The sequence below is a fragment of the Antechinus flavipes genome, chromosome 3 (genome assembly GCF_016432865.1).
Source record: "Antechinus flavipes isolate AdamAnt ecotype Samford, QLD, Australia chromosome 3, AdamAnt_v2, whole genome shotgun sequence".
NCBI classification, from domain to species: domain Eukaryota; kingdom Metazoa; phylum Chordata; class Mammalia; order Dasyuromorphia; family Dasyuridae; genus Antechinus; species Antechinus flavipes.
Window position 1 is genome coordinate 435,178,024 of NC_067400.1, and position 12,937 is coordinate 435,190,960.

A 12,937-nucleotide genomic window follows, 5' to 3' on the forward strand; every position below is an offset into this window, starting at 1 on the left:
TGACATTTAATTCTCAAGATTAATCAAGAACTAAGAACAAGATTTACTATATAGATAATCCCCCCTTCACAAAACATTTTACTTAAAAACAGCCCACATAATAACACTGATACTCATGCTTAGGGTTATATCACCACATTCCCAGGTGCTAGACAGGGTGGTGAGGCAGGGATAGTATGTTGGACTCCTAGAAGCACAGAGGTTCTTATCTGGAATATTGAGCAAATTTACTTGTTTTTAACGTCTGATAAGTGTATTTTAATATGATGGGTTTCCTGTAATTCTGTGTGTTTTGTCTTTGCATTTGGAGACATTATTCTGAATCACTCAGACTTCATCAGACTGCTGCAGAAGGGTCCATCACACCAAAAAAAGGTTATGAATTTTTGGTTTAGTGTCAAGTTAAAGCTCCTCTTCTGACAATGGATACAAGAGAGATTACAGCAACTGCTTCTTATCTCAGTCTCTGACACTTGCATTGCTAACCCCTTCAGCTTTTCTCATTTTCTATCTGGCTTATTAACTATGGCTCTTTCTTCCTTTCTTATCACCTGCTCAGCTTACCTTCATTCTGAATCCCCTCATTCCACTCCACTGTGGACCTCTATATTGTCTGGCCAAATTAGAAATAATTAACTGCTGGAACGTATATGTCTTAACTCATACTTCATGATACCTAACAATCATTCAGTCAGCAAACATTTATTAAGTGTCTGCTCTGGGCCAGTCACTGTGAGGGTGTTGGGAATACAAAGATAAAAATGGAGCAATCTCTACTCTTCAGAAAGACAACTGTCCTGGAGGAAACCATGCATTTGTAAATAGAAAAAATATATAAATTAAATGTAAGATTATTTTGGTGGGGAGAAGTAGAGGTAATAGTTGCACCTAAGGAAATCAAGATAGGCATCCTACCATAAGAGGCATTAGCTGACCTTTGAGGGAAGCTAGGGATTTAAGTGTGATGAGAATGAAACACACTGTATAGTGGAATTTGATGTGTGAAAAATGACCATTTGTTGCTCACCACTCCTATACCCTATATATGCCCACTAAATATGGGATTCAGCCTGGTCAAATCTAGAAAAATTTCTTCTTCTCTGGCAAGGATAAAACTAGAAGAAATGCTATAATTGTGGGCTTTGGACAACATGAGGGCAAGAGAAGAACAGTGAATGTACCAAAGACAAAATTTGCTTATTGCCACTTTTTTGTGTGGGTGTGGATATGGTTGTCGAGGGCCCTGCCTCTGCATTCAGGAATCACAAAACAACTCACATTTTTTATTCCTCTCTTTTGTAGCATATGTCTGCTATAGCTAAGACTCGGAATTCAGACTGAAAATAATCATTACACTACAATATAGATCTGGGCATTCTGATATCAATTCTATAGGAAAAAAGATTTCCTTGTTCTACACAGCTGACTTACAAATGAACTTTTGAAATATAACTTGTTTCTAAGTTGGCCACTTCCTTAGCTTCCCTAGATTTCTTTGAGACTTGGCTAAAATTCCACTTTTTTTTCCTATTAAAAGTATTTTTTGTTGTTTTTATATTAAAATGGTTTTTTCCCCATCTTTCTTACTGAATCTCACCTCCTCTCCAAATCCCTTGCCTATGAAATTATCTTCTTTTGCACTATATATATCCATGCATGTACAAAGTTATTTTCATGTTTTCTTTCTCATTAAATTGTGAATTATGTGAGGACAGGAATATATCTTTGTGTCCCTAATATTATCTAGTTCCTGTGGGTATATAGTAAATGTTTACTAAGTACTTGTTAAAAATTGTGGGGTATGATTATGTTTCATTTTTATATGAGTTTTAGTTAATCTATTTAAAACTAAAGAAGGAAAGAATAGTTCAAACTTAGATATTTTTATGTAGAATAATTTTCCTTTTGAGACTAATTACAGAGAATCTAAGGAATTTTATGGAATCAAAAAGCCACAGAAGAAGTAGTTTCAAGTAGTGTCATGCCCCATGAAGAAATCCTTTTTTTTTTTTTTTTTCTTGCTGCTTCATTTTAAATATCCTGAGATCTTTATTTGTCCTCTCTTAAGGAAATTTCATAGGCAACATTAACAGTTTTCCAGTATGTTTTTTATTTCTTTTTAGGTTTGATTTAAGTTTAGGGACTTACATTTTTTTAATGGGACTTACTTCTCTCTTCCTTCCCATTTTCTCCCCATTTCTTTCCCCTCTCCTTTAAAAACATTCTACAAACCTGGTTAACTTTTTTCTTCCTATTTAGCAATAGTAAAACTTACTTTTACAAAAGCCAATGGCAAAGTCAACAGAATGTCATGTTCACACTTTTCTTCTACACTTTGTCTACTAATAAAGTATATATTGTAATGCTATATAGTATTTGAAATTTTCAAAGTGATGCCAACACTTTTAAATCTCGATAACTATATCTGGGAAATATTTAGTTTTGTGAATAAACAAATTGAATTATTTTATCTTTTTGTTGTATGTCCTTTAGGGCAACTCAAAATTGTAGAAACTTTTAAAATCTAAAGACTTGTAAAAATAAAACAGCCATTCAAATTTCTCCTTTTAACTTTAAGCAAACAAAAACATAGTCTTTGAAAATACATTGAATATTATGTTTAAAAAGAAGAGAGAGATTTAAATGAAAAGTATTATCTGAAGATTTTTTAAGTGAAATCTTCCTACTCAATCACAGATAACTGAATTTAACAGAACTTTATCTTTCCTCAGAATCTCTTGGCCTACGAAGTAAGGTATTAAGGAAAATTGAAGAGCTGAAAGTAAAGGTGGAATCCCTTTCTTCTGGAATTCCAGATGAATTCCTATGTCCAATAACGAGAGAACTAATGCAAGAGCCTGTCATTGCATCAGGTATGTATACATGGACTACCAAATTTATCAAAACATGTTAATTGAATAATGTACTCATTAAAGTATGATTAAATATAAAGAATGTTTAAGATTTCTTGTTTAGAGAGGTTACTTTGTTAAAGTACATCGTGATGATAAATCATTAGGAGGGAAATGTTATGCCATTTTTTTTTCAGGGGATGTTTCTTTTAACTTTATTCTGGTATAATTTATTTATCTCTTTAGTTCCTTTGGATGATAAATAATTGAGCATTATGTGTCTTGGGGAAGGAAAATGCAAAATTTTATGTCTGCTTTATAATGAATTCATTTAAACATGTGATAATCATGTTAACTTACCAGATGTAAAATATGGAATGCTAAATTAAGAACTCTTTTAATAAGTTTAAGCAAATTTCTCATAAATTATGCCAGTTGCATGATAGTGGTCCTACTACAAATTTTAATATTTTCTTATTATTTAGAAGAAATTAGGATCAAATTATACCTTTAATTTTTATAAAATGTATTGAGTTTGATTAAAATATTTTAAACATCAGATTTTTAAAATCAGTAATACTGTTTTTTGAACCTGAATTGATTTAATATGACCATTTAGGAGTTTTCCCTGTATTTTTCTTGAATGATTATTGTACCATGGAAACTTGGTCATGCCATTCATCTGTTTTAGCATATCCTCTACATATGGGGACTAGCTCTGTGGCAGATATAGAGTGCTTTCTGGGGTCAGGAAAACCTCAGTTGGACATCTTGGAATCTTTTTTCAGACCTTTGGCCAGTCATTATATTTCTGTTTTCTCTTTGATAAAATGACAATGATAATAATTTATAATAATTATATGCATAATAATGATCTTTATCGAGTTCTGAGGATCAATTGAAGTCACATATTTAAAATGTTTTGCAAACTTTAAAATGCTATACATGTCTGAATAATATTTATAACTATTATTGGAATGAATATTTCTGTTAGAAAAAAATTGCTTAATTGATACTATGAACCTGATTCTCATATTATTGTGTTTAAGGTTAGCTAATAACAGCTCACATTTATATAGACTCAAGGTTTGAAAATCTTTTAAGCTTTGCTTAATGATGACTTACAGAAATAAAATCATTTGGCCAATGCTAGCAAGTATAAACAGCCAGGCTTCCTGATGTCAAGACAAACATTTTCTTTTCCAATTTACTGTTCTACAAAGGAGCGATCTGGGTGTGGATAAACTAAGTGTTATGCAGCATAATAACAAGGGAAATGCAAAGGAAGGGAATACATATTTAGATAGTTTGTTGTAGGATCAAATGAGATAATTTTTTTAATTATTATTTTTTAATAATAGGCTTTCCACTTTCAAAATAAGTGCAAGAATAGATTTCCATATTCAGCTTTGCAAAACCTTTCATTCCAAATTTTATTTCCTCCCTTTCTCCTATTCCCCTCCCCAACACAGCAAGCAATCCAGGATATATTAACATATATGCAATTAATTCTTCTATACATATTTCCATAATTATCATATAGCAGAAGAAAATCAGACCAAAAGGGGGAAAATGAGAAAAAAAAAAACAAGCAAACAACAACAAAAAAGGTGGAAATACAGTGTTGTGATCTGCATTCAATCCCCATAGTCCTCTCTCTCTGGATGCAGAGGGCTCTCTCCATCACAACTCTATTGGAATTTTCTTGAATCACTTCATTGTTAAAAAGAGCCAAGTCCATCAGAATTGATCATCATATAATCTTGCTGTTGTCATGTACAATGATCTCTTGGCTCTGCTCAGTTCACTCAGCATCAGTTCATGTAAGTTTCTCTAAGCCTCTCTAAAATCATCCTCCTGATTATTTCTTATAGAACAATAATATTCCATAACATTCATATACCATAACTTATTCAGCCATTCTCCACCTGATGAGCATACACTCAATTTCAGTTCTTTACCATTACAAAAAGGGCTGCCACAAACATTTTTGCAAATAAGCATCCTTTCCCCTTTTTCATGATCTTTTTTGGGATATAGGCCCAATGTAGACATTGCTGAGTCAAAGGATATGCACAGTTTGATAGTCCTTTGGAAATAGTTTTAACTTGTTCTACAGAATGGTTGTATCAACTCCACCAACAATGTATTAGTGTCCTAGTGAGATAATTTTTTAAAAAGTGCTTTAGCACTTTAAACATAATAGGTACTATCTAACTGATTTTAATTGAACAAGTAACTTATGCCAGCAACATTATTTTTATTTAAGGGTAATACTGTCTTAGTTAAAAGTATGTGCTCACTCTTATACTATATTTGGAGCGGGAAAGTTTTCAAAATAAGCAAAGCTATTTAAAAAGAGATAGCTGATGGCACAGTGTATATAGGACACTGGGCCAGGAGTAAAGACGATCTTAGTTCAAATTTAACCTCATGTGCTTAAAAGCTGTGAGACTCTGAGCAAGCAATTTAACTTCTATCTGTCTCAGTTTCCTAAACTGTAAAGTAGGGTTTGATGTCTGGTTAAATGAACCTTGTTTTATATTTGATGGTATGATAGCCTTGATTCTTGTATGAGAGTTCTAATGATTTCATTGATAACTCTTTAACTCTGTGATGACCTGTTTTAAAGCTTACATTGCAATGTGATGGAATAAATCTGCTGAGAATCCCTGCTTTTTTCATTTAGCACAGGGTGTTTCATTTTGTCACAAGAGTGTTTTTGCACAGTATAACTTTTGATTGTAATGTTGTAATGCTATACATTTATATCCTATTCTAAAGCTTCATATTTATATTGAAGTATTCTTGAGAGCTCCAAAACAGTTATGGTACATAGCAGATCCTCCCAAGGTAGAAAGTCTTTGAATACAGGTCCAGGGATAAAATATTGCTCAAAGAACAAACTTAGCTACATTTTGAGCCAGAAGACTGGCTGTACCCACTTAGGAAGTCATTTATAAGTCATGGAGTGATTGTGAGCTGAATAAATGGAGAGAGTTCTACTCTGAAAATCAAAGATATTTTGAAGCATTTTCATTGCCATGAAATGTGTTAATTTTATATTTGTCTAAACAACTGCTAGTTTAGGTTAGTACCAGATCCTTGTTTACTCACTAATGTCCATGAGTAATGAATTTTAGATGATAAAAGACAAGTTTGAAGGGTATTTATATTAAAATAATTTATGATATACAGTGTCCTCCAAAATTTTACTAGTATTGGCCTGAGCTCGACTTTGATTACTTACTTGGCTGATGAAGATTGTCTCAAGTAATATTGAGAAAATAATAAAACAACAATGAAAAGTATCCCAGTATTCAGTAAACTCTTGTACTGTCATAGAGTTGCTTTGCTTTATGAACAATTATGTCCTCAAACTAGACTAAAAAGCAAACCTGTTTTTCCTTTTAGTTTGACAGTTTATGTATGCAGATATGATCCACCTAGTAATGACAATACAAAACTGGAGGCCATTTTCAAAAAGCTAAACTCCAAGGTTTAACTACAAATTAGTCTCTGTTAGATACTAGTCCATTTCATTTTTATGTTTGTTTCTCACCATATTTATGAGTCCCTTCTCTTCTAGAAGAAAATATTCATTATATACCAGAATGTTATTTTAAAATATACTACTGGTCTTTTTTCTTATTTATTTTTATTTATGAACTACAGCTTTCTAACATACTTTTTGTCATTTTTTTTTTTTTGGTACCCAACTTCCTGCTAATGTTATTGAGTTTCAGTTTATATGTTGATTAGGTATGAAAAATCTTAAGGAGTTTTTGATAGAATTCTTATACTACTTCTTCCTCTACAATATCTTGGTGCTACACATATAATGGTGATCTTTTTGTTTGCTCTTGTCATGAGAGGGCAAGACTGCTAAGTGTATCCTTAAAAAAGGTGATATTAGGCATATCATAAACCAATAATACCCATTTTAAAATTTGCTTTTTCAGGAAGAAACTATGTGCTACCTTTTGGCTTTACTTTCTGTAGTTTTTATGATTTTTTTTATAGTAATAATATCAGGATAGATAAATATCTGTTTTTCAAGTTATTTAATAACTTCTTTAGAATAAAAGTAATGAACTTTAAAGTTTGTTTATGTTCTATAAAATTCTGGTTCTTAGCAGTTTCTTCTCTTCTGTCACTCTACCACAACCACTGCAGAAATAGAAAGACTACACAAGATAGGACGATTTTGCATTTTTTGTTTGTTGGACTGCCATGACTTTAAAAAAAAAAAAAAAAGGCACCAAATGATTAACATACTGGTTTTAGCTTCTATATACTTATACTACAGAATAGAGTGTTATCAAGAATATACTTTTCCAATTTGGCAAGAATTTTCAGAGCTTACAGTTCTATGAGATAGCCTTTGGGGAAAAAAAATGATCAGGAAGATTCAAGCCCATATTATAGATTTAAATGAACTCTCTAAAGGAATTATCTACAAATACACTGTGCAACTAGGTGGTACAGTGGATGGTGCTGGGCCAGGAGCAAGGAAGACATCTTCAAGAATTCAGATGTAGCTTCAGAAACTTGCTAGCTATGTGACTCTGGGCAAATCACTTAACCCTGTTTGCCTCAGTTTGTCTTCTGTAAAATGAGCTGAAGAAGAAATGGAAAAGTCACTTCAATATCTTTGCCAGGAAAAATTCAAACGGGGTCACAGAGAGTCATATGTGACTGAAAAACAATGGAACAAAACAAATAACAAATATCTCCATCATCATTGATGAAAACAGGAGTACACAAATAGGCTTTTTGCAAAGGTTATTCTACAGTTTTTCCACATCTTCAAGTCATATGATTTACTTAAAGACCACAAGAACATACTGAGCTCTTAAGAGAATTAAAAGTTTTCTTTTAATAAGCTATCTCCATTACATGTCATAATTACACAAGATTACTTGATAATACAATTCTTTTTTATTATTATTATTATTATTTGTAATGTCCGGGCTAGCTCTCTGGAGGGTCCCAGAACAGGCCTTGGTCTTTAAGTGGAGAAGTGAAGGAGTCAGGAGAGCTATCATGTGGCTGGTCAAAGATGGAGTCTGGAATCTGGAATCTGTAGTCTTCTCTATGTCTGTGGCTGAGAGTCGTCTTCTGTGGCTGACACTCCCTTACATACCTCAGTATGATTACATCACTACAACACACTGAGCATACGCAACTATTACATCACCATATCATTAAGTATATGTTTAGGGAACCATTATCTCACACTGCTATAAGTATCTTGCTGTCCTTGATTCAAGTAATTCAGGTATTCCTTTTCAGAGTTCTGGACCTCTACAATTATTATTGTAGCTTTTTATTTACAAAACATATGTATGGGTAATTTTTCAGCATTGACCCTTGCAAAATCTTCTGTTCCCACTTTTGCCCTCCTTCCCCCCACCTCCTCCCCTAGATGGCAGGTAGTTCAATACCTGTTAAATATGGATAACACAGTTCTTCATACTCATAACCAAAATCAAGTATCAAGCCTCCATTTTTGACCAACAAGGCACCAGAAACTGAAAAGGCTTCCTGGTGAAGGCCTGAGACTTGCTCTGTCCTTGGTTCCCATTCAGCAAATGAAGTCCAATTCTTTTCAGAATTCAGAATTTAAAATGGAGCATAAGGCATTTGTTTCATGTATAGCAAAGATGACAGACCAAGTAGAGAAACATTTGTTAACTTGAATCAAAAAATGAAGTCAGATTAGCACTGGGAAAAAATCATAGAATACAGATATTTTTAAGTATTCATAGAAGGTTGAAATGTATTGAGTGTTGAAGCATTCTGATCCTGACACTGCCAATGAAGCCTTTCTGTACCTTATTGTTCTCTCATTTGACTATAATAATAATAATAATAATAATAATAATAAAGTTGTTCTTTTTATTTTGTCCAGAATTGAAATCATGCCCAATGGCTTGACATTGCCACTGGACTTTCAGGAAAAGAGCACAGGGGAGGCTTTTGTGCATTTTGCTTTACAGAAAATAGCTGAGGAAGTTTAAACAAATACAAGGAAAGAATACATTGAAATACTTCAAAAAGTAGAAGTTTGTACTTACATTCCTCTTGGAAAGCCAATAGCTCTGCATTAACCAGGTCCTTATGATGGACTTTAGGCTAGCAGAGGCTCTAATAGAATTGGTATTGGTGCTGAATTTGAAAGATTGAGGTGTGGTGGCTATGGTGGAGAGTATGAAAGCTATAATGACATACATACACACACATACATTATGTGTGTGTGTGTGTGTGTGTGTGTGTGTGTGTGTGTGTAAATGAGACTCTTCATAAACTATAATAGACTACTGTGTACACAGAGCCTACTTAAAATATTTATACCTTTTTCTCACCACTTAACCATGTGAGGGTGTACATTTGAAAATGGACTTAGTAGCAGACTTACTAGAAAAGTAAATGAATTTGCTGTTATACAAAAATCTTAACAAAACTGTTAACCACTGGAGATTAAACAACATAAAAGGTAGTTATGGCGTACTTAAACAGTAAACCTATTTAAGTTAAAACAGTTTCACTTAGCATAACTATTGCTCTCAAACAATTTTATATAGAATACTGAGATGACTATTGAAGATAATGCTTTGTTTTTTCTTTGCAAAACAAATGTAAAAACTGCACCTGCAATTCAAAAATAAAACATTTGGCTTGTTCTCATTACATAGGTTGATATTCTATAAAGAATGTATATTTAATTTTTTTTAAAGTTAACAGGGACTGTTTTGAAATGTAATACAGATTTGTTAGGACTTGGGAATTGGTATTTGTATTAACTTCTGAGGCTCTGATTTAAATCTTTCATTGTATTATGATTTTCTTCTAAGTGTATTGCACTATGTGACATTTGTTAATATATATTTTTTAAAAACAGAACAAAAGATTACTTGAAAGCTACATTTACAGAGAACTTTGTTTAACAATTTTCTGTCAATCTCAAATGAGGCATGAGAGGTGGTTTGTCAACAAAGAAGTTCACAAACTCTTATGTGCTGTATTTTTCATATGAAAGAATGATTCTGAATCCTCCAGATGCTTATTTATAGAAAGTATCTATTTATATCTATTTATAGTATATCTATTTATAGAAGATACTATGCTTCTTGTAAGTTCCACATCAACAAAAGTCAAAGCTAGCTGGTTGGTTAGTATAAAGAAAGTACAAGAAACCACCTTTTATTATGGACCAGAACAGGCCATTCCCACCTACCTACTCCCCCTCATTAAAGCAGTTGCATGGAGTTGGTTAGTTTCCCTTAGAAAAAGACAATGGAATCAGAATATAATTTTAATTTTTGGGTTTTTTATGTTAGTATTGAAATATTAATAATAATTATGATTTTATTAAGAGTATTTTTGAAATTGGCAAGGAGAGAGAAGTTAATATGAGATTGTTAAAATGGTTCTTCCTCCCACCTATGGCATGTTGAATACTCTTTGGGATCTTTGTATGGTATGCTGAATACTCCTGAGGAGTCTGGAAATTGGTCATTAAATAAATAGTTGTGAGTCTGGAGCAGATACCAAGTAAATGTTGAATGCTTGTGGAATTCTTAGCTTTCCTCAGAATGTTAGTCTCCAGAAGAAAGTAGCATAAGTAATTATCCTCCTTTGTATGGTTCCAATTTCGTCAAATATCAGTACAGTTTGGAGGTAATTTAACAAAAAGTTGTCCTGATGGATTGTCTTCACATACAAATGGTGCTAATGTTCTTAAGTTTGTTTTATGCTTGGTGTTTGGGTGTTTGTCCCATATTGGTCTCCAAGGGTACTGAGGTTCTCGGGAATCTAATGCAATCCATGAAACAAATGTATTGCGTTCTCCTGTTCCTCTCATCATTTGGTTTGCAGTTGGTCTGTTGTATTCTAATATTGTTTGTCTCCAGTGATTTCTGAATTCTAAGTCTTGATTTTGCATTCATGCATGTTGCGTTAACCATTTTTTGTCTCTTTCATTCATTGATAGTCATAAATTATTTTTTGTTCTTTCCCTTTGTGTCTGATTCTAATGTTGGTGGGCATGATCCAGATGCAACAGACAAACCACCCCTGCCAGTTTTAAATGTCTGTTCAGGGTATATTGTTCCAACATTAAGTGAGCTTCTAATGGCCTCTGAGTATTTGCTTGATCCAGATTTCCCAATTCTCCGTGAATTGGTTTGATTCATAGTAGTTTTGACATTGTTATCAAAGCTCGGTTCTATCTGGGCTGCTCTTCTTAATTTTCTTTGGTTCTGAAAGCTCATTGTCGTTCTGATTGAAGTAATTAATTCCTGTTGAAAAATTGTGCCCTGTTCTAAATAATTTCTATTGGCATTGTATTTTCTATCGGTAGGAACAATTATTGTTCTGACTGCAATTAAAAATGCTAGAACAGGTGTTTTGAGATGGTTTTTTGAAGTCTATTACTTTGTGTAGTGACCCCATAGATAGAGTTTGTTGGTCTCCCACAGAATGCATCTTGGGGCCGTCGGTGTGCCTGTGATGGAGGCATAATGTTATTCTGAGTCCTCTGCATGGTTACGGTGAGATGATTGTTGTAGCCTTTGATTTCAGCTCCTTCCAGCCCTTGCTCACTGGCTTTGAGTTGTGATGTTGAATAGTCTGGTTCCAATGATGCTAGATTAAGTTCACTATGCTTGACATGGGCTGGAAGTCTCATGGAGTCGTCCCTACTCCCAAAGCACTTGAGTCTGCTGGAGTCCATGGTGTTGGGACATGCATGCGGGAGCTGTCGTCTTGCCTGCTCTTCTTGCGCCATCTCCTGTGAATTGTGTTTCTATTCTTTGCAGTGTGTCTCATTTTTAGGTGTTGAGAGATGGGTGTGTCTTGTTCCGTGGCCAGTTATTGTGACAAGTCAGTTTTCACAGTCTCATATGGTGCTATTGGTGACGTCTCCTGTTGAGAGGCCCGTTCTGCCTCCTCCTCTACCACCTCCTCCTAGTCCTGCTTGTTCCTGTACATTGTTAGTTGCTTTCTTTTGTGGCTGTTCAGCCATGTTTGCATTGTCTGTATGTGGTTGGTTTAACTTTTTATGGTGTGATTAACGAATGTATGTCTAAGTATTTATTTTCTAGTTTTTCCAAATTGTGGGATGTGAGACTGTGTTTTACCTTTTTTGTTAGAAGTTCCAGTCTAGGTGCTATTAATTCTTTTGCTTTAAATATTTTGCCGTCTACTTGCCTGGTAGTTGCTTTTATGAAGTCCTTATCTGCTTCGTTAAAATATTGGTACGGATTGTGCACTTCTTTTCATAGAGTTGAGTATGCTGGGTTATGTCATTTCATAGCTTTGATACCTTGGTTTGTTGGTGCTGGATTTGTGTTGCCTGGTCCCAGACGGTTGTATTCTAGAGAATAACCTGAAAAGCACTGGTATTTGGTTAGTTTAGATTGTGAGAGACCATTGTGTAAAGATTGGTTTTAGATTGATGTTTGATTTGTGCTTACCTTCTCTAGGGCTTTTTTACTGGTGGCATCACACATTTTCTGTGAAGAATTTCTCAGTCGAATGCTCCTGTAGTTGGAACAGCAGAATTGGGTGTTTCAGGTTCTTTTTCTGTGGCTGACTCTATATCCTAGTCTGGCGTGCAGCAGGCTCTTTCAATCTCATCAAAGACCCAGTCTTGTGCTTTTGAGTATTTCTTGCAGTGACCTGGATTACCAGAGTACAGAGAAGCTTTATAAACATTGTATTCTTTTGGCTTCTCCCACTTTTCTACCCAAACTGGCACTTCATTTCACTTACTGATATACCTGCTCATAGTTGACGTCAAACCAAGATTTTGTAAATGTTTGAAAATATTTGGTTTTCTTCATCACTTCTTAGACCAAAGGCACGATCTAGAACTTTTCTGAATTTAAAGTTTAGTTATCTGTGGTTCAGTATATTCAGGAACCTTAGTTCACAGCCCATTCTCACCTGGTTGATATTTTCATTAGTGGTCATTATTATTGGAGTTGGTTCAGTAGTTTTACTTCTTTTTCCTTTTTGGTCTATTTTGTCTGCTTGTCCTGAAGTCAGTTTATTTGTAATAGATTTCCGGTTTAATATTT

General features: G+C 33.9%; 1 protein-coding gene across 3 annotated transcripts in view; it reads left to right on the forward strand.

The window, feature by feature from the left end:
* WDSUB1 (WD repeat, sterile alpha motif and U-box domain containing 1) overlaps positions 1-12,937 on the forward strand; it is a 66,076-nt gene that overhangs the window by 40,911 nt on the left and 12,228 nt on the right. For all 3 annotated transcript variants that reach the window (XM_051986330.1, XM_051986329.1, XM_051986331.1), the window contains exon 11: positions 2,733-2,873. In XM_051986330.1, coding sequence (XP_051842290.1) covers positions 2,733-2,873 — 141 coding nt within the window. The remainder of the gene's footprint in view (positions 1-2,732; positions 2,874-12,937) is intronic.